This window comes from Cygnus atratus, unplaced genomic scaffold, assembly GCF_013377495.2.
Source record: "Cygnus atratus isolate AKBS03 ecotype Queensland, Australia unplaced genomic scaffold, CAtr_DNAZoo_HiC_assembly HiC_scaffold_187, whole genome shotgun sequence".
NCBI classification, from domain to species: Eukaryota; Metazoa; Chordata; class Aves; order Anseriformes; family Anatidae; genus Cygnus; species Cygnus atratus.
In genome coordinates this window covers 1-21,514 of record NW_026109780.1, presented here as the reverse complement: position 1 = coordinate 21,514, position 21,514 = coordinate 1, and the positions used below count along the sequence as shown (strand labels likewise).

General features: G+C 54.7%; 1 protein-coding gene across 4 annotated transcripts; it reads left to right on the top strand.

Moving 5' to 3' along the window:
* Positions 1-293: 293 nt before the first annotated feature.
* On the top strand, positions 294-19,935 carry AHNAK (AHNAK nucleoprotein). Of its 4 annotated transcripts, none has more exons than XM_050716683.1 (7): positions 294-373; positions 459-612; positions 868-1,055; positions 1,136-7,015; positions 9,398-9,619; positions 10,610-11,060; positions 11,283-19,935. In XM_050716683.1, the coding sequence occupies exons 2-7, from the start codon at positions 459-461 to the stop codon at positions 19,160-19,162; spliced, it is 14,775 nt and encodes a 4,924-aa protein (XP_050572640.1). In that variant the 5' UTR covers positions 294-373; the 3' UTR covers positions 19,163-19,935. The 4 variants fall into 4 exon arrangements, with proteins under 4 accessions (XP_050572640.1, XP_050572641.1, XP_050572642.1 ...); XM_050716684.1 differs by lacking the exon at positions 9,398-9,619 and adding an exon at positions 9,668-10,028 and having other exon boundaries at positions 1,136-7,063; positions 10,857-11,060; XM_050716685.1 differs by lacking the exon at positions 9,398-9,619.
* Positions 19,936-21,514: the final 1,579 nt, after the last annotated feature.

The window sequence follows — 21,514 nt, the reverse complement described above, 5'->3', positions numbered from 1 at the left end:
CAATGACGTTGATGGCAGTGATATCGATACTGGTGCTGATGTTACTGAGGGTGATGTCGATAACGATGGTGATGATGATGACGATGACATTGATAACGCTGGTCTTGATGGCGATGATGACGGTGATGATGCTAATGGAGGAGCGTCTCGTTGGCAGTGAGGGGCCCTCCACTGGCCCAACCCATGGCGCCCCCATCCACTCCTGCGCCGCCATCCCCCCAAAACCTCGCGTCTCAGCCGCCGGCCAGGTGCCGGGGGGGGTGACGGGGACCTCTCCTCTTGCTCCACCAGGGACACGAAGGGACCCGAAGGCCGCCGTGAGGCCCGCGAGCGAAGGGTTGAGGGATCCGGCCAGGAGCGGCATCCTGACGAGGTGAGTGGGACACGGGGTGCTTTGGCTCTTCATCCTCGCGGCCTCCTCCTCCTCCTCCTCACCGCCGCCTCCTCCCAACCCGCAGATGGAGATGGAGGAGGAGACCCGGGAGATCCTCCTGCCCAACTGGCAGGGCAGCGGCTCCCACGGCATCACCATCGACCAGACGGACGACGGCGTCTTCGTCAAGCAAGTGCAGCAGAACTCCCCCGCCGCCAAGATGGGCGTCGTGAAGGAAGGTGCCGTGGCGGGGAAGGGTCTTTTTTTTTGGGGGGGGGGAACAGGTTTTCGTCAGTCCCTTCGCAAGGTGGGGGTTGAAGGTGAAGGGGACGTTTCTGGGGGGGACGGGGGGGGGTCTCAGCCCCGTCCGACCGGCCGGGTGCTCAGCTCTCAGCCCCTTCACCTCCCTTCGCAAGGTGGGGATGGAAGGGGACATTTTGGGGGGGACGAGGGGGGGGTCTCGGCCCCTTCCAACCGTCTCTTGGCCCTTGCAGGGGACCAGATCGTGAGCGCCACGGTCTACTTCGACAACCTGCAGTCCGGCGAGGTGGCGCAGCTGCTCAACAGCATGGGGCACCACACGGTGGGGCTGCGCCTGCAACGCAAGGGGGACCGGTCTCCGGTGCCGGGACAGTCATGGGGGCACGAGGCGTTCGGGGCCGGAGGCACGGAGGTCGTCTTGGTGAGTGCCATGGCGAGGGCGGGCAGAGGGACGAGGCTGGGAGGGCGCGGCGGCGCTGACGAGCGTCTCTCGGTTGGCAGAGCGGGGACGACGAGGAGTACAGGAGGATTTACACGACGAAGATCAAGCCGCGGCTGAGGTCGGAGGAGGCGGTGGAGGCGGAGTGCGGCGGGACGCAGAGCAGGACCATCACGGTCACCAGGAAGGTCACGGCCTACACCGTGGACGTCAGCGGGCGCGACGGGGCCGGCGACATCAACGTGGTGGGCCCGGACTTCAAGGTCCGCATCCCAGGCCAGGAAATCGGCTGCGCCGTGGGACCGGCGGCTCCGTTCCCCACTGCAGACTGGAGCATGGGCGTCAAAGGGGCATCTCCGGGGGCTTCCTGCTCCGTGGGACCTCCCGGCCACCAGCTAGATGTCCACCTCGGCGAGGCGTTGGTCGGGAAGCCCGGTGTCGGCCTCTCGGGGACGCACCCGAGGACTCAGATGGACTTGAAGCTGCCGGAGAGCCGCGTTCCTGGTGGAGAAACTGGAAAATCTGTTACGGTGGAGGTGCCGGGGCCTAACGCTTCTGGCATGGCTTTCACGGGCCCTAGGGTTGATACAAACGGACAGATGGGCGGCCCGGAGGCAGGTTTTCATGTAAAAGGCCCTGGAATGGGCGGGAAAATGCACGTTTCTGGCGTGGACGGCCAATTCCATGGAGGTATCAAAGCACCTGGCCTGGACGTCTCCTTACCCACCATGGAAGGTCCAGCGGGCGATGCCGGAACGGTGGGAAAAGTCAAGATTCCTGTGTTGAAAATGCCCAAATTTGGGTTCGCTGCTGCGGGGCCCAGCCTCGAGGCTCAAGCAGGTGTTGGCGCGCCCGCGGCCAACGTAGACGTCGGAGGCGGCCACATCAAAATGCCGCACGTGGCCCTCCCAAAATTCACCGTGGAAGGTTCCACCGTGGAAGTGGGGAAGGTGGGACCCTGCGAGGTAGATGTCGGCGTTCCTGATGTGGCTGTCAAAGGAGAATGGACAGGCCCGATGTTCAAGAAGGCTGAAACGCCCCAAATCTCTCTGTCGGATGTGAACCTGAACCTGAAAGGCTCCCACGCCAAGGGAGATATGGGTGTCGCGGTAGAAGGGGACGCCAAAGGACTTGGCTCTGTCACTAAAGGTCTCAAGGTGGACGTGAAGGGACCTGGTGTTGAATTTGGAAGCCCAGAAGGTTACTTGAAAGGGCCCGGAATATCGGTGCCTTCCAAGGTGTCGATGCCAGATGTGGATGTTAACGTGAAGGGACCCAAACTCAAAGGAGAAATGGACGTTTCTGTCCCCAAAATAGGTGGCAACTTGAAAGGACCTCAGTTTGGTGTTGAAGGCCCCAAGTTGGGAATGGACGTGCCCGACATAGATGTCAAAGGCCCCAAAGTGAAGATGCCGGAGGTGCATGTCAAGGCCCCCCAGGTCTCCATGCCTGACGTTGACTTGAACCTGAAAGGCCCCAAAGTGAAAGGGGACCTGGATGTTTCTGTCCCAAAACTGGAAGGAGAGCTCAAAGCCCCCGGACTTGACGTCAAAGCCCCCGGACTTGATGTCAAAGCTCCTGGACTTGACATCAAAGCCCCCAAGGTTGACATTGAAGCACCAGACGTGGACATTCACGGCCCAGAAGGTAAACTGAAGATGCCCAAACTGAAAATGCCCAAGTTTGGGGTGCCTGGTCTGAAGGGAGAGGTCCCAGACGTCGACGTGTCGCTTCCAAAGGGCGAGGTGGACATTTCTGCTCCCAAGGTAGATATCGATGTGCCAAGCATGGACATCAGAGGACCAGAAGGAAAAGTGAAGGGCCCCAAGGTGAAGATGCCCGAAATGCACTTCAAGACCCCCCAGATCTCCATGCCTGACATCGACTTGAACCTGAAAGGCCCCAAAGTGAAAGGAGATGTGGATGTTTCTGTCCCAAAACTGGAAGGAGAGCTCAAAGCCCCCGGACTTGACGTCAAAGCCCCCGGACTTGACATCAAAGCCCCCAAGGTTGACATCGAAACACCAGACGTGGACATTCACGGCCCAGAAGGTAAACTGAAAATGCCCAAACTGAAAATGCCCAAGTTTGGGGTGCCCGGCCTGAAGGGAGAGGTCCCAGACGTCGACGTGTCGCTTCCAAAGGGCGAGGTGGACATTTCTGCTCCCAAGGTAGATATCAACATGCCAAGTGTAGACATTGAGGGGCCAGAAGGAAAAGTGAAGGGCCCCAAGGTGAAGATGCCCGAGATGCACATCACAGCACCCAAGGTCTCCCTGCCAGATGTGGATCTGAACCTCAAAGGCCCCAAAGTGAAGGGTGACGTGGATGTTTCCATCCCCACGATGGGTGCTGATTTGAAGGGTCCTGAATTACACCTCAAAGGCCCCAAGGTTGACATCGAAGCACCGGATGTGGACATTCACGGCCCAGAAGGTAAACTGAAGATGCCCAAACTGAAAATGCCCAAGTTTGGGGTGCCCGGCCTGAAGGGAGAGGTCCCAGACGTCGACGTGTCGCTTCCAAAGGGCGAGGTGGACATTTCTGCTCCCAAGGTAGATATCAACATGCCAAGTGTAGACATTGAGGGGCCAGAAGGAAAAGTGAAGGGCCCCAAGGTGAAGATGCCCGAAATGCACTTCAAGACCCCCCAGATCTCCATGCCTGACATCGACTTGAACCTGAAAGGCCCCAAAGTGAAAGGGGACCTGGATGTTTCTGTCCCAAAACTGGAAGGAGAGCTCAAAGCCCCCGGACTTGACGTCAAAGCCCCCGGACTTGACATCAAAGCCCCCAAGGTTGACATCGAAGCACCAGACGTGGACATTCACGGCCCAGAAGGTAAACTGAAGATGCCCAAACTGAAAATGCCCAAGTTTGGGGTGCCCGGCCTGAAGGGAGAGGTCCCAGACGTCGACGTGTCGCTTCCAAAGGGTGAGGTGGACATTTCTGCTCCCAAGGTAGATATCGATGTGCCAAGCGTGGACATTGAGGGGCCAGAAGGGAAAGGGAAAGGTCTCAAATTTAAAATGCCTGAATTAAATGTTCAGACACCAAAACTCTCCATGCCAGATGTAGATCTCAGCTTGAAGGGCCCCAAACTAAAAGGAGATGTCGATATTTCTGGTCCGAAGGCCTCTGGAGACCTCAGGGGACCCAAAATAGATGTGGAAGGGCCCAAAGTGGATGTTGATATGCCGGAGGTAGAGTTGGAATGTCCGGAAGGGAAAATTAAAGGCCCCAAATTTAAGATGCCTAAGCTGAATATCAAGGGACCTAAAATATCCAGGCCAGACATAGATCTGAACGTAAAGGGACCTAAAATGAAGGGAGAGGTGGATGTTTCTGCTCCAAAGATAGAGGGTGACTTGAAAGAACCTGGCGTTAATATTAAGGGTCCAAGCATAAATGTTGAGGTCCCAGATGTCAACCTGGAGTGTCCAGAAGCCAAACTAAAAACGCCCAAGATGAAATTGCCTCATTTTAATGTGTCCGGTCCAAAGATTGAGGGTGCCGACATCGACGTAAATTTGCCAAAAGGAGACATAGATATTTCAGGGCCAGAGGCAGATATCGAAGTGCCAGACGTGGAGGTCGGGGGGCCGGAAGGAAAATGGAAGGGGCCCAAGTTCAGGATGCCGAAGCTGAACATCAAAACACCTAAAATATCCATGCCAGATGTAGATCTGAACCTAAAGGGACCCAAAGTGAAAGGAGAAATGGATATTGCAGCTCCTAAGATAGAAGGAGATCTGAAGGGGGCAGAAATAGACATTAAAGGACCAAAAGTAGATGTTGAAGTCCCCGCTGTTGATGTGGAGGGCCCTGAAGGGAAACTGAAAGGTCCCAAATTCAAGATGCCAGACATGCACATCAAGACAACCAAGATCTCCATGCCTGATGTGGACATTAACCTGAAAGGCCCCAAAATGAAAGGTGACGTTGAAATCTCAGCTCCAAAGCTGGAAGGTGAGCTGAAGGGCCCCGAGGTGGACATCAAGGGCCCCAAGGTGGACATTGACAAACCAGACGTGGACGTTCATGGTCCTGAGGGAAAATTCAAGATGCCCAAGTTCAAAATGCCCAAGTTCGGCATGCCGGGCTTCAAAGCAGAAGGCCCCGAGGTGGACGTGAACCTGCCAAAAGGAGAATTTGATGTTTCTGGCCCAAAGGTGGACATTGAAGGTCCAGAGGTGGACATAGGAGTGCCAGAAGGGAAGCTGAAGGGCCCCAAGTTCAAGATGCCCGAAATGCACATCAAGACAACCAAGATCTCCATGCCTGATGTTGACTTGAACCTGAAAGGCCCCAAAGTGAAGGGAGATGTGGACGTGTCCATGCCAAAGCTGGAGGGTGAGCTGAAAGGCCCTGAGGTGGATATCAAGGGCCCCAAGGTGGACATTCAGGCTCCTGATGTGGACGTTCATGGTCCCGAGGGAAAATTCAAGATGCCCAAGTTCAAAATGCCCAAGTTCGGCATGCCGGGGCTGAAAGCAGAAGGTCCAGATGTGGACGTGAACCTGCCAAAAGGAGAATTTGATGTTTCTGGCCCAAAGGTGGACATAGAAGGTCCGGAGGTGGACATTGAAGGTCCCGAGGGGAAGCTGAAGGGCCCCAAGTTCAAGATGCCCGAAATGCACATCAAGACGCCCAAGATCTCCATGCCCGACATCGATCTGAACCTGAAAGGCCCAAAAGTGAAGGGAGATGTGGATATGTCCATGCCAAAGCTGGAGGGTGAGCTGAAAGGCCCCGAGGTGGATATCAAGGGCCCCAAGGTGGACATTGACAAACCAGACGTGGACGTTCATGGTCCCGAGGGAAAATTCAAGATGCCCAAGTTCAAAATGCCCAAATTCGGCATGCCGGGGCTGAAAGCAGAAGGTCCAGAGGTGGACGTTAATCTGCCAAAAGGAGAATTTGATGTTTCTGGCCCAAAGGTGGACATAGAAGGTCCGGAGGTGGACATCGAAGGTCCCGAGGGGAAGCTGAAGGGCCCCAAGTTCAAGATGCCCGAAATGCACATCAAAACACCAAAAATCTCCATGCCCGACGTTGACTTGAACCTGAAAGGCCCCAAAGTGAAGGGAGATGTGGATGTTTCTCTTCCCAAGGTGGAAGGAGAGCTGAAGGGCCCAGATGTTGACATTAAAGGCCCTAAACTGGACGTGGACCTTCCTGACGTTGAGCTGGAAGGCCCCGAAGGGAAGCTGAAGGGCCCCAAGTTCAAGATGCCTGAAATGCACATCAAGGCACCCAAGTTCTCCATGCCTGACGTTGACTTCAATCTGAAGGGCCCCAAAGTGAAGGGAGATGTGGATGTGTCTCTCCCCAAGGTGGAAGGTGAGCTGAAAGGCCCCGAGGTGGACATCAAGGGCCCCAAGGTGGACATTGACGTACCAGACGTGGACGTTCATGGTCCTGAGGGGAAATTCAAGATGCCCAAGTTCAAAATGCCCAAATTCGGCATGCCGGGCTTCAAAGCAGAAGGCCCCGAGGTGGACGTGAACCTGCCAAAGGGAGAGCTGGATGTTTCTGGCCCAAAGGTGGACATTGAAGGTCCGGAGGTGGACATCGAAGGTCCCGAGGGGAAGCTGAAGGGCCCCAAGTTCAAGATGCCCGAAATGCACATCAAAACACCAAAAATCTCCATGCCCGACATTGATCTGAACCTGAAGGGCCCCAAAGTGAAGGGAGATGTGGACGTGTCTCTTCCCAAGGTGGAAGGTGAGCTGAAAGGCCCAGATGTTGACATTAAAGGCCCTAAACTGGATGTGGACCTTCCTGATGTTGAGCTGGAAGGCCCCGAAGGGAAGCTGAAGGGCCCCAAGTTCAAGATGCCCGAAATGCACATCAAGGCACCCAAGTTCTCCATGCCTGACGTTGACTTCAATCTGAAGGGCCCCAAAGTGAAGGGAGATGTGGATGTGTCTCTTCCCAAGGTGGAAGGTGAGCTGAAAGGCCCCGAGGTGGACATCAAGGGCCCCAAGGTGGACATAGACGTACCAGACGTGGACGTTCATGGTCCTGAGGGGAAATTCAAGATGCCCAAGTTCAAAATGCCCAAATTCGGCATGCCGGGCTTCAAAGCAGAAGGACCCGAGGTGGACGTGAACCTGCCTAAAGGAGATATTGATGTTTCCGTCCCGAAGATGGATATTGAGGCACCAAGTGTAGACATTGAAGGTCCTGAAGGGAAAATTAAGGGTCCCAAATTTAAGATGCCTGAAATGCATTTCAACGTTCCTAAGATCTCCATGCCCGACATCGATTTGAACCTGAAAGGCCCCAAAGTGAAGGGGGATGCTGATGTTTCTGTCCCGAAATTGGAGGGAGACTTGAAAGGACCTGACTTGAATATTAAAGGTCCAAAGTTGGACGTTGATGTTCCTGATGTTGACATTGAAGGTCCCGAGGGCAAGTGGAAAGGACCCAAGATGAAAATGCCCGATATGCATATTAAGGCACCTAAATTTTCTATGCCTGATGTGGACCTCAACTTGAAAGGACCCAAAATGAAAGGAGAAATGGATGTTTCTGTACCGAAAATAGAGGGTGAATTGAAGGGGGCCGATCTGGAACTTAAAGGGCCCAAAGTGGACATAGAGGCTCCAGATATAGAGCTAGAATGTCCAGAAGGAAAGCTGAAGGGTCCCAAATTTAAGATGCCCGACATGCATTTCAAAGCCCCCAAGATCTCCATGCCGGACTTTGATCTGAACCTGAAGGGCCCCAAAGTGAAGGGAGATGTGGACGTGTCTCTCCCCAAGGTGGAGGGAGACTTGAAAGGCCCAGAAGTTGACATCAAAGGCCCTAAACTGGATGTGGACCTTCCTGATGTTGACCTAGAGTGTCCAGAAGCAAAGGTGAAGGGTCCCAAGTTCAAGATGCCAGAAATGCACTTCAAGACGCCGAAAATCTCCATGCCCGACATTGATTTGAACCTGAAAGGCCCCAAAGTGAAGGGGGATGTCGATGTTTCTGCTCCCAAACTAGAGGGTGACCTGAAAGGCCCCGAGATAGATATCAAAGGCCCTAAAATAGACATTGAAGCTCCTGATGTAGATATTGAAGTCCCAGAGGGGAAGCTGAAAGGCCCCAAATTTAAGATGCCCGACATGCATTTCAAAGCCCCCAAGATCTCCATGCCGGACTTTGATCTGAACCTGAAAGGCCCCAAAGTGAAGGGAGATGTGGACGTGTCTCTTCCCAAGGTGGAGGGAGACTTGAAAGGCCCAGAAGTTGACATCAAAGGCCCTAAACTGGATGTGGACCTTCCTGATGTTGACCTAGAGTGTCCAGAAGCAAAGGTGAAGGGTCCCAAGTTCAAGATGCCAGAAATGCACTTCAAGACGCCGAAAATCTCCATGCCCGACATTGATTTGAACCTGAAAGGCCCCAAAGTGAAGGGGGATGTCGATGTTTCTGCTCCCAAACTAGAGGGTGACCTGAAAGGCCCCGAGATAGATATCAAAGGCCCTAAAATGGACATTGAAGCTCCTGATGTAGATATTGAAGTCCCAGAGGGGAAGCTGAAAGGCCCCAAATTTAAGATGCCCGACATGCATTTCAAAGCCCCCAAGATCTCCATGCCGGACTTTGATCTGAACCTGAAAGGCCCCAAAGTGAAGGGGGATGTGGATGTTTCTGTTCCCAAGTTAGAAGGTGACCTGAAAGGACCAGAGGTTAATGTAAAAGGTCCCAAAGTGGACATAGAGGCTCCAGATATAGAGCTAGAATGTCCAGAAGGAAAGCTGAAGGGTCCCAAATTTAAGATGCCCGACATGCATTTCAAAGCCCCCAAGATCTCCATGCCGGACTTTGATCTGAACCTGAAGGGCCCCAAAGTGAAGGGAGATGTGGACGTGTCTCTCCCCAAGGTGGAGGGAGACTTGAAAGGCCCAGAAGTTGACATCAAAGGCCCTAAACTGGACGTGGACCTTCCTGATGTTGACCTAGAGTGTCCAGAAGCAAAGGTGAAGGGTCCCAAGTTCAAGATGCCAGAAATGCACTTCAAGACGCCGAAAATCTCCATGCCCGACATTGATTTGAACCTGAAAGGCCCCAAAGTGAAGGGGGATGTCGATGTTTCTGCTCCCAAACTAGAGGGTGACCTGAAAGGCCCCGAGATAGATATCAAAGGCCCTAAAATGGACATTGAAGCTCCTGATGTAGATATTGAAGTCCCAGAGGGGAAGCTGAAAGGCCCCAAATTTAAGATGCCCGACATGCATTTCAAAGCCCCCAAGATCTCCATGCCGGACTTTGATCTGAACCTGAAGGGCCCCAAAGTGAAGGGAGATGTGGATGTGTCTCTCCCCAAGGTGGAGGGTGACCTGAAGGGCCCTGAAATCGATATCAAAGGCCCCAAGGTCGACGTGGACCTTCCTGACGTTGAGCTGGAAGGCCCCGAAGGGAAGCTGAAGGGCCCCAAGTTCAAGATGCCCGAAATGCACATCAAGGCACCCAAGTTCTCCATGCCTGACGTTGACTTCAATCTGAAGGGCCCCAAAGTGAAGGGAGATGTGGATGTGTCTCTTCCCAAGGTGGAAGGAGAGCTGAAAGGCCCCGAGGTGGACATCAAGGGCCCCAAGGTGGACATAGACGTACCAGACGTGGACGTTCATGGTCCTGAGGGGAAATTCAAGATGCCCAAGTTCAAAATGCCCAAATTCGGCATGCCGGGCTTCAAAGCAGAAGGCCCCGAGGTGGACGTGAACCTGCCAAAGGGAGAGCTGGATGTTTCTGGCCCAAAGGTGGACATTGAAGGTCCGGAGGTGGACATCGAAGGTCCCGAAGGGAAGCTGAAGGGCCCCAAGTTCAAGATGCCTGAAATGCACATCAAAACACCAAAAATCTCCATGCCTGACATTGACTTGAACCTGAAGGGCCCCAAAGTGAAGGGAGATGTGGATGTTTCTCTTCCCAAGGTGGAAGGAGAGCTGAAGGGCCCAGGTGTTGACATTAAAGGCCCTAAACTGGACGTGGACCTTCCTGACGTTGAGCTGGAAGGCCCCGAAGGGAAGCTGAAGGGCCCCAAGTTCAAGATGCCCGAAATGCACATCAAGGCGCCCAAGTTCTCCATGCCTGACGTTGACTTCAATCTGAAGGGCCCCAAAGTGAAGGGAGATGTGGATGTGTCTCTTCCCAAGGTGGAAGGTGAGCTGAAAGGCCCCGAGGTGGACATCAAGGGCCCCAAGGTGGACATAGACGTACCAGACGTGGACGTTCATGGTCCTGAGGGGAAATTCAAGATGCCCAAGTTCAAAATGCCCAAATTCGGCATGCCGGGCTTCAAAGCAGAAGGCCCCGAGGTGGACGTGAACCTGCCAAAAGGAGAATTTGATGTTTCTGGCCCAAAGGTGGACATTGATGTTCCGGAGGTGGACATCGAAGGTCCCGAGGGGAAGCTGAAGGGCCCCAAGTTCAAGATGCCCGAAATGCACATCAAGGCACCCAAGATCTCCATGCCCGACATCGACTTGAACTTGAAGGGCCCCAAAGTGAAGGGAGATGTGGATGTGTCTCTCCCCAAGGTGGAGGGTGACCTGAAGGGCCCTGAAATCGATATCAAAGGTCCCAAGGTTGACGTAGACCTTCCTGACGTTGAGCTGGAAGGCCCCGAAGGGAAGCTGAAGGGCCCCAAGTTCAAGATGCCTGAAATGCACATCAAGGCACCCAAGTTCTCCATGCCTGACGTTGACTTCAATCTGAAGGGCCCCAAAGTGAAGGGAGATGTGGACGTGTCTCTCCCCAAGGTGGAGGGTGACCTGAAGGGCCCAGATGTTGACATTAAAGGCCCTAAACTGGACGTGGACCTTCCTGACGTTGAGCTGGAAGGCCCCGAAGGGAAGCTGAAGGGCCCCAAGTTCAAGATGCCCGAAATGCACATCAAGGCGCCCAAGTTCTCCATGCCTGAAGTTGACTTCAATCTGAAGGGCCCCAAAGTGAAGGGAGATGTGGATGTGTCTCTTCCCAAGGTGGAAGGTGACTTGAAGGGCCCTGAAATTGACATCAAAGGTCCCAAGGTTGACGTGGACCTTCCTGACGTTGAGCTGGAAGGCCCCGAAGGGAAGCTGAAGGGCCCCAAGTTCAAGATGCCTGAAATGCACATCAAGGCACCCAAGTTCTCCATGCCTGACGTTGACTTCAATCTGAAGGGCCCCAAAGTGAAGGGAGATGTGGATGTGTCTCTCCCCAAGGTGGAAGGTGAGCTGAAAGGCCCCGAGGTGGACATCAAGGGCCCCAAGGTGGACATTGACGTACCAGATGTGGACCTTCATGGTCCAGAAGGTAAAATAAAAATGCCCAAGTTCAAAATGCCCAAGTTTGGGGTGCCCGGCTTCAAAGCAGAAGGCCCAGAGGTCGATGTGAACCTCCCTGAAGCTGATGTTTCCATTTCTGGTCCAAAGGTTGACGTTAGTGTTCCTGATGTGGACATAGAAGGACCGGAAGGAAAAATAAAGGGCCCTAAATTTAAGAAACCTGACATGCAATTTGGTGTTCCTAAAATCTCCATGCCAGACATTGACCTTAATTTGAAAGGCCCCAAAGTGAAGGCTGATGTTGACCCTTCTGTTCCCAAAATTGAGGCTGAGCTGAAAGGTCCTAAGCTGGACATCAAAGGGCCAGAATTTGAGGCTGAGGCACCAAAGCTTGATATAGAAGGAAAGACCAAAAAATCCAGGTTTAAGCTGCCTAAATTTGGCTTTTCTGGGCCTAAAGTGCAAAGCCCTGAGGTGGATGTAAAGCTTAAAAAACCAGACGTTGAAATATCCGGTCCTAAAGTTGACGTTCAAGCTCCCGATGTTGATGTGCAGGCAAAATCAAAAGGCTCAAAGTTTAAAATGCCTTTCCTGAGTATTTCCTCACCTAAAGTTTCGATGCCAGATGTGGAGCTAAATCTGAAAGGGCACAAACTGAAAGGAGAGCTAGACCTTACCAGCCCCAAGTTGGAAGGGGACCTGAAAGGCCCCGAGGTGGACATCAAGGGCCCCAAAGTCAACATCGAGGCGCCCGATGTGGACATTCATGGTCCTGAAGGTAAACTCAAAATGCCCAAATTCAAAATGCCCAAATTTGGAGTGTCCGGGGTTAAGGCTGAGGGGCCAGAAGTGGACGTTAGCATTCCCAAGGGAGACCTCGATGTTTCGGGTCCCAAGGTGGACATTGAAGGTCCAGAGCTGGACATTGAAGGGCCGGAGGGGAAGCTGAAGGGTCCCCATTTCAAGATGCCCGAAATGCACATCAAGACCCCTAAAATCTCCATGCCCGACATCGATCTGAACCTGAAAGGCCCCAAAGTGAAGGGGGATGTGGACGTGTCCCTTCCACAGGGAGATCTGAAGGGACCTGAGTTACATTTGAAAGGTCCAAAACTGGACGTGGAGGTTCCTGACGTTGACATTGAAGGTCCCAAAGGAAAGTTAAAAGGCCCCAAATTTAAAATGCCGGAAATGAACATCAAGGCCCCCAATATTTCCATGCCGGACTTTGATTTGAATTTGAAAGGTCCCAAGACGAAGGGAGGCGTGGATGTCGATCTTTCAATGCCAAAACTGGAAGGGGACTTGAGTGGGCCAGAAGTTGATATCAAAGGGCCAAAGGTTGACATCAATGCACCCGAGCTAGAGGTAGAAGGGCCAGATGGAAAATGGAAAGGTCCCAAGTTTAAAATGCCAGAGATGCACATAAAGGCTCCCAAAATTTCCATGCCTGATACGAGCCTGAACCTCAAAGGTCCCAAACTGAAAGGAGACATAGATGTTTCTGCTCCAAAGCTAGAAGGAGATTTTAAGGCTCCCGATATCAATGTTGAAGGTCCCAAAGTGGACATTGACATGCCAGACGTGGACATTCATGGCCCGGAGGGTAAACTCAAGATGCCCAAGTTCAAAATGCCCAAGTTCGGCATGCCGGGCTTCAAAGCAGAAGGCCCCGAGGTGGATGTGAACCTGCCAAAAGGAGAATTTGATGTTTCTGGCCCAAAGGTGGACATAGAAGGTCCGGAGGTGGACATCGAAGGTCCCGAAGGGAAGCTGAAGGGCCCTAAGTTCAAGATGCCTGAAATGCACATCAAGACGCCCAAAATCTCCATGCCCGACATCGATCTGAACCTGAAAGGCCCCAAAGTGAAGGGAGATGTGGACGTGTCTCTTCCCAAGGTGGAAGGCGATTTGAAAGGAGTTGAGCTGGAAATGAAAGGACCCAAAATAGATGTAGATGTTCCTGATGTGGATATTGAAGGACCAGAAGGAAAGTGGAAAGGCCCCAAAATGAAGATGCCAGAGATGCACTTTAAGGCACCTAAAATTTCTATGCCGGACTTTGATCTGAACCTGAAAGGCCCAAAAGTGAAGGGGGATGTGGACGTGTCTGTGCCGTCTGTGGAAGGTGACTTGAAAGGGCCGAAAGTTGATATTAAAGGTCCTCAGCTGGATGTTGATGCCCCAGATGTCCATGTTGAGGGTCCGGAAGGGAAGTTGAAGGGTCCCAAGTTCAAGATGCCCGACATGCATTTCAAAGCCCCCAAGATCTCCATGCCGGACTTTGATCTGAATCTGAAAGGCTCCAAAGTGAAGGGGGATGTGGATGTTTCTGTTCCCAAGATTGAGGGGGACTTGAAGGGCCCTGAAATTGACATCAAAGGTCCCAAGGTCGACGTGGACCTTCCTGACGTTGAGCTGGAAGGCCCCGAAGGGAAGCTGAAGGGCCCCAAGTTCAAGATGCCCGAAATGCACATCAAGGCACCCAAGATCTCCATGCCAGACTTTGATCTGAACCTGAAAGGCCCCAAAGTGAAGGGAGATGTGGATGTGTCTCTCCCCAAGGTGGAGGGTGACCTGAAGGGCCCTGAAATCGATATCAAAGGCCCCAAGGTCGATGTGGACCTTCCCGAGGTTGAGCTGGAAGGCCCTGAAGGGAAACTAAAGGGCCCCAAGTTCAAGATGCCCGAAATGCACATCAAGGCACCCAAGATCTCCATGCCCGACATCGATCTGAACCTGAAGGGCCCCAAAGTGAAGGGAGATGTGGATGTGTCTCTTCCCAAGGTGGAGGGTGACCTGAAGGGCCCTGAAATCGATATCAAAGGTCCCAAGGTTGATGTAGACCTTCCTGACGTTGAGCTGGAAGGCCCCGAAGGGAAGCTGAAGGGCCCCAAGTTCAAGATGCCCGAAATGCACATCAAGGCACCCAAGTTCTCCATGCCTGACGTTGACTTCAATCTGAAGGGCCCCAAAGTGAAGGGAGATGTGGATGTGTCTCTTCCCAAGGTGGAAGGTGAGCTGAAAGGCCCCGAGGTGGACATCAAGGGCCCCAAGGTGGACATAGACGTACCAGACGTGGACCTTCATGGTCCTGAGGGAAAATTCAAGATGCCTAAGTTCAAAATGCCCAAATTCGGCATGCCGGGCTTCAAAGCAGAAGGCCCCGAGGTGGATGTGAACCTGCCAAAAGGAGAATTTGATGTTTCTGGCCCAAAGGTGGACATAGAATGTCCAGAGGTGGACATCGAAGGTCCCCAGGGGAAGGTGAAGGGCCCCAAGTTCAAGATGCCCGAAATGCACATCAAGACTCCCAAAATCTCCATGCCCGACATTGATCTGAACCTGAAGGGCCCCAAAGTGAAGGGAGATGTGGACGTGTCTCTTCCCAAGGTGGAAGGTGAGCTGAAAGGCCCAGATGTTGACATTAAAGGCCCTAAACTGGACGTGGACCTTCCTGACGTTGAGCTGGAAGGCCCCGAAGGGAAGCTGAAGGGCCCCAAGTTCAAGATGCCTGAAATGCACATCAAGGCGCCCAAGTTCTCCATGCCTGACGTTGACTTCAATCTGAAGGGCCCCAAAGTGAAGGGAGATGTGGATGTGTCTCTTCCCAAGGTGGAAGGTGAGCTGAAAGGCCCCGAGGTGGACATCAAGGGCCCCAAGGTGGACATTGACGTACCAGACGTGGACGTTCATGGTCCTGAGGGGAAATTCAAGATGCCCAAGTTCAAAATGCCCAAATTCGGCATGCCGGGCTTCAAAGCAGAAGGCCCCGAGGTGGACGTGAACCTGCCAAAGGGAGAGCTGGATGTTTCTGGCCCAAAGGTGGACATAGAAGGTCCGGAGGTGGACATCGAAGGTCCCGAAGGGAAGCTGAAGGGCCCCAAGTTCAAGATGCCCGAAATGCATATTAAGGCACCCAAGTTCTCCATGCCTGATGTTGACTTCAATCTGAAGGGCGCCAAGCTGAAGGGAGACGTGGAGGTTTCTGCACCTGATCTGGAAGGTCCTAAAGTTGAGATTGAGGCCCCTGACATCGACATCAAAGGCCCTGAGGGGAAGCTGAAGGGCCCCAAGTTCAAGATGCCGGAGATGCACTTGAAGGCTCCTAAAATCTCCGCCCCAGACTTCGATCTGAACCTGAAAGGCCCCAAAGTCAAAGGTGACTTGGACGTTTCGGCGCCAGGAGTGGAATGTGAGCTGAAAGGTCCCGAGGTCAGTGTGGGCGCTCCAAAATTGGACATTGGGGCCCCTGATGTTGACATTGACAGCCCGGAGGGTAAATTCAAGCTGCCTAAGTTCAAAATGCCCAAGTTTTCCATGCCTGGCTTTAAAGGGGAGGGGGTAGATGTGGATGTAAACCTCCCGAAGGGAGACGTGGACATTTCAGGCCCCAGCATAGAGGTGGAGGGTCCTGATCTCAGTGTGGATGGGAAGCTCAAAGGTCCCAAATTTGCAATGCCCGAAATGCATGTTAAGGCTCCTAAGGTCTCCCTGCCCGATGTTGACTTAAACATCAAGGGGCCTCAGCTGAAAGGGGATGTAGATGTTTCTGGCCCCAAGTTTGAAGGTGATTTGAAAGCCCCCCAGATTGATGTGAAAGCACCCAAAATAGACCTCGATGCTCCCAGTGTGTCCATCGAAGGGCCGGAAGGGAAACTCAAAGGCCCAAAATTCAAGATGCCTGAAATGCACATCAAGGCGCCCAAGTTCTCCATGCCCGACGTTGACTTCAACCTGAAGGGCCCCAAAGTGAAGGGAGACGTGGACGTGTCAGCACCCAAGTTGGAAGGGGACTTGCAATGTCCGGACGTTGACATCAAAGGCCCCAAGTTGGACTTCCAGGCACCCGACGTGAACATCGAAGGGCCAGATGGAAAACTGAAAGGGCCTAAGATGAAGATGCCAGAAATGCACATCAAGACGCCCCAGATCTCCATGCCGGAAATAGACCTGAACCTAAAGGGGCTGAAGCTGAAGGGCGATGCTGACATCCATGGCCCGAAGCTGGAGGGAGGTTTGAAGGGTCCTGAGGTTGACATCAAGGGCCCCAAAGTCGACATTGAGTGCCCAGATGTTGACATTGATGGTCCGGAGGGAAAACTGAAGTTGCCTAAGATGAAGCTGCCCAAATTCGGCCTCAAAGGAGAAGGTCCTGACGTGGACGTGAACCTGCCCAAGGCAGAGGTCGACCTTTCTGGCCCCAAGGTAGACATCAGCGTCCCGGATGTGAGTATCGAAGGTCCGGAAGGCAAACTGAAAGGTCCTAAAGTGAAGATGCCAGAAATGCACATGAACGTGCCTAAAATCTCAATGCCCGAGATAGATTTGAATTTGAAAGGCCACAAAACAAAGGGAGGCTTCGACCTTTCGGCCCCGAAGATAGAAGGTAACCTGAAGGGTCCCGACGTTGACATCAAAGGGCCTGAATTTGGGATCAGAAGCCCTGACATCGATGCTGAGGGTCCCGACCTCAACATCGAAGGTCCGGAGGCAAATGTCAAACTTCACAAGTTTAAGAAGCCAAAGTTTGGGTTTGGGATGAAGAGTCCCAAGGCAGACGTCAAGGTAACGGGGGCAGAGGTGGATTTTCCGGAGGCTGAGCTGAACGTGGAGTCGCCCGACGTCAGCATCTCTGGAAAGGGCAAGAAGAGCAAGTTCAAGATGCCGAAACTTCACATGAGTGGCCCAAAAGTCAAAGGCAAGAAAGGTGGCTTTGAGGTGAACGTGCCTGGTGGAGAGCTGGATGCGAGTTTGAAGTCTCCTGACCTGGACATGAGCGTGGCTGGTCCCGACGTGACGATAAAAGGGGACGCTGCAGTGAAGTCCCCCAAAGGGAAGAAGCCCATGTTTGGGAAGATCTCCTTCCCAGACGTAGAGTTTGATCTGAAATCGCACAGGTTCAGAGGGGATGCTTCCATTACGGTCCCAGAAGTCGAAGGGAAACTCAAAGCGCCTGAGCTGGAAGTCTCTGTGCCGACGGTCAAAGGCGATGTCAAAGGCCCAGGTCTCAATGTGGATGTGGAAGCTCCCGACGTGAACCTGAAGACACCAAAATTCAAACTTCCTGGCGGGGACTTGAAAATGGAGGGCGACCTGAAGGGAGCCACCATTGATGTTGCCGTTCCCTCCATCTCGGTGCCAGACCTCGACCTCAACGTGAAAGGACCAAAAGGCAAAGTGGAAGTCGGCGTCCCCACGACGGAACTGGAAGGTCCCGAGGGAAAGCTGAAGATGGGGAAAATGGGTCTCGGTGTGGACGTCCCCGATGCAAGCTTGGGTATCTCGGCCGGAGGCATGGAAGGAAGCGTGAGCCTCCCGGGTGTTGATGCAAAGCTGAAAGGCCCTCATGTCTCCGGACCCGATTTTGATGGAAGCCTGAAAGGACCAAAAATAAAGGGTGATCTGGGTGTCGAAGGGCCGAACGTCAGCCTGGGCGCACCGGATGTCAACGTTGGAGGCTTTGGAGGAAAACTTAAGATGCCCAAACTCAAATCCTCGGCCCTGGAGGGCCCCGACTTGGGCGTGAAGGGAGGCATTGAATGCTCCGTCCCGCAGCTGGAGGCAGATGTGAAAGCCCCGGGTGCAAATCTCCACCTTGGCGCCCCCGACATCGGTATCAAAGGACCCTCGGTGGACGTTTCCGCCCCGGATCTCAACGTGAACTTGAAGGGACCGGCACTGAAAGGAGGCCTCGACGTTTCCGCTGGCGTTAAGTCCCCCATCGCCTCGGTGGAGGCAGCAGAGGTTGGCTTTGAAGGCCTGGGTGGCACCATCAAGCTCCCTTCCCTCAAACTCCCCCAGTTCGGTATTTCTGGCCCTGGCGTCAATGGAGCGGATGCGGGCGTCAGCATCGAAGGACCGCAGGTTCGAGGAGGGCTGAAGGGCTCAGGGGCCGGATCGGAAGGAGCGGAGCTGGAATTGAAAGGGCCTAAACTTCAGCTGCAGTCCCCCGGCGTTTCCTTGCCCGACGTCGACCTGAAGCTGAAAGGACCAAACGTCAAGGAGCCCGGCGCCGGCCTCCACCTCGAGGGTCCGTCCTTGGATGTGTCTGCGCCCAAATTAAACATCAAGGGGCCGAAGATCAAAGGTGGCGCCACCGTTGCTGGAGAGGCCAGCACGGCCGGCGGTGGTCTCCACCTTGCCGGCCCCAAGGTTTCGGTCGGCGTCCCACAGGGTAGCGTGGAGGGCAGCCTGGGGAAAGTGTCCTTCCCCAAGCTGCGCATGCCCAAATTCGTCTTTTCTGAGCCCGAGGTGAAGGGCAGGGAGGTGGGGGTGGACGTGGAGTTCCCCGGGGCCGACGTCAGCCTCCAGGAGCCGGAGGCGGAGGACGGCAAGGCGAAGAAGTCCAAGATCAAGATGCCCAAGTTCAACTTCTCCAAGGCCAAGGGGAAGAGCGGTGGAGCCGTGGGGTCCCCGGAGCTGCCGGGTCACGGGGGTGACCTGAAGAGCTCCAAGGCCAGCCTGGGCTCTGTGGAGGGGGAGCTGGACGAGGGGACGGCGGCCAAGGGCAAATTCTCCCTCTTCAAGAGCCGCAAGGCGCGCCACCGCTCCTCGTCCTTCAGCGATGACCGCTCGGCCCACTCGACCCCCACGGGGACCCTGGAGACGGAGGGCGCCGCCAAGGGCAAAGCCCCCAAGATGAAATTCGGGACGTTCGGTGGCATGGGGTCCAAGACGAAAGGCTCCTATGAGGTGACGGGGAGCGACGAGGAGGCCGCCAAGCCTTCGCGCCTCTCCTCCTCCTCCAGCACCGACAGCACCACCAAGATCGGCGTCCGCATGCCCTCGGTGGAGCTGACGGTGGCCAAGAGGAAGGAGTAGCGCGGCTGTACATAGGCGCCCGTGTACATACGTCGCCCGCCCGGGCCTGTACATACGTTTTGTAGCTTGAGACGCCTCCGACCCCAGCAATAAGGCCGGGCGGCGGGTGGAGGCCGCCCGATGCTGCGCGCTTCACCTTCACTATTTGATAGTTTGAGCTATTTTGATAAAAAAAAAATACCTATTTCCCTCCCCATTTTTCTCATTCTCTTCAGTGTTTCGGTTCATGGAAACGTGGTTTTTTTTTTTTTTGTTGTTTTTGTTTTTTTTTGGCGGGGGGTTCGGTTTTTATTTTTTTTCCGATTCTTTTCGGGCTCGTCAGCAGGGAGGAAGGGAAAAAAACAACGAGGAAAACAACGAGGCCAAGCTCCGAGGCGATGGAAAAAAAGAAAATAATCCCGTGGTTGGGTTGCGCAAAGGGCTCCGGCATCGGATAACAGGGACTGGCCGTGGCGTTCCGGCAGGGAAATGCCTCGCGCAGCGGCCTCCAGGGGCGAATTTTTGTGTCAAATCCCAATTTCTGTGGAATCGCGCTTTCTGTCGGGTTCGACTATTTTTATTTTTTTATTTTTTTTTTTTTTCTGCGGAATTCCTGGTTTTTGACAAGCGGAGGTTGAGTTACAACAGAGGAAAAAAGGATTAAAAAAAAAAAAAAAAAAAGGACAAAAAAGCAAAAAGTTATAAAAAATAAAAATAAAAACAACGCCCTTTCAGCACTTTATTGGGAAATTAACGGAGAATGTAAAATGCAAATAAAAAGTTTATTAACCGTGGCTTCGTTGCTTCTGTTCGCCCTTGGGTGGGGGTCTGTGGGGGAAAGCCGCCAGCCCGGCTCAGGACAGCGACAAAACCCCAACCCCAGAGGGTGCCGGCCTTAAGTGGCGAACGCAGGAGCCCCAAAAACCCCAGAAATTAAAGAAAAATCATCTTCTCCCCGCCCCCCTCCCGCTTCCTGGACTGGTTCCTTCCTCCCACCCCCCCCCCGCTCCGGGAATGGTTTCGCCCCCCCCTTGTTTCCAGCCCAACCGCCGCCATTTTGGGAGCGGCCGCGCCCGCCCGCTGCGCATGCGCAGAGCGGGGGCGGTGCTGAGGTGAGGGCGGGGGGAGGGGGGGGGCTGAGGGAGGGTTTGGGGGGGCCCTGGGGGGGGGTCCCGGGGGGGTCCCGAGGGGCTCGGGGGGGTCCCGGGGGGGTCTCAGAGGCGTTCCGGGGGGCTTTTGGTGGTGCTGGGGGGGCCGTGAGGAATTTGAGGGCTGGGGAGGGCGGCGCTGAGGTGGGGGAGCCTTGGGGGGGGGGCTGTGAGGTGTTTGGGGGGGGGGGGGGGCAGGACAGACTGGGGGGGCTTTGGAGGGGTCTTGGGGGGGGGTCTGTGGGGTTTTGGGGGCTCTGTGAGGTTTTGGGGGGGGTCTGTGAAGTGTTTGAGGGGCCCAGGACAGGCTTTGAGGACCTTGGGGGGGGGGGGGGTTTGGGGGGGGTCTGTGAGGTTTTGGGGGGGGGTCCAGGACAGGCTGGGAGGGCCTTGGGGGGGTCTTGGGGGGGGGCTGTGAGTTTTTTTGGGGGGGTCTGTGGGGATTTGGGGCGGCTGTGAGGTTTTAAGGGGCCCAGGACAGGCTGGGGGGGGTTTGGGGGGGGGTGTCTGTGGGGTTTTGGGGGGGCTATGAGGTTTTAGGGGGGCCTAGGACAGGCTGTGAGGGCTTTGGGGGGGGTCTTGGGGGGGGGGTCTGAGGTTTTTGGGGGGGTCTGTGAGGTTTGGGGGGGGGCAAGGGCAGGCTGTGAAGGCTTTAGGGGGGCTTTGGGGGGGGTCTGTGAGGTTTTTGGGGGACCCAGGACAGGCTGTGAGGGCTTGGGGGGGTCTTGTGGGGGGGGGGTCTGTGAGGTTTTGGGGGGGGGGGGTCTGTGAGGATTTGGGGGGGGGGCCTGGGAAGTTTTGGGGGGGCTAGGACAGGCTGGGAGGGCTTTGAAGGGGTCTGGGGGGGGGGGGCGGTCTTGGAGGTTTTTTTGGGGGGGGTTCTGTGGGGATTTGGGGGGGGCTGTGAGGTTTTGGGGGGGGGCTCAGGACAGGCTGGGAGGGCCTGGGGGGGGGGCCTGTGAGGTTTTTGGGGGGGCCAGGAGAGGCTGGGGGGGCTTTCGGAGGGCTTTGGGGGGGGGTCTGGGGGGGTCTGTGAGGTTTTTTGGGGGGTGCCAGGAGAGGCTGGGGGGGCTTCGGAGGGCTTTGGGGGGGAGGGGGGGTCTGGGGGGGGGGGTCTGTGAGGTTTTGGGGGGGGCTGTGATTTTTTTTTGGGGGGGGGGGTCTGAGGTTTTTGAGGTGTTTAGGGCAGGCTTGGAGGGCTTTGGGGGGGGCTGTGAGACATTTG

Bases quoted from the DNA above. Each gene is read 5' to 3' on its own strand.
- AHNAK (XM_050716686.1), top strand. From the start codon at position 459: ATGGAGATGGAGGAGGAGACCCGGGAGATCCTCCTGCCCAACTGGCAG. The intron at 613-867 runs GTGCCGTGGCGG...TGGCCCTTGCAG, and splicing joins GATGGGCGTCGTGAAGGAAG to GGGACCAGATCGTGAGCGCC. The intron at 1,056-1,135 runs GTGAGTGCCATG...CTCGGTTGGCAG, and splicing joins GAGGCACGGAGGTCGTCTTG to AGCGGGGACGACGAGGAGTA.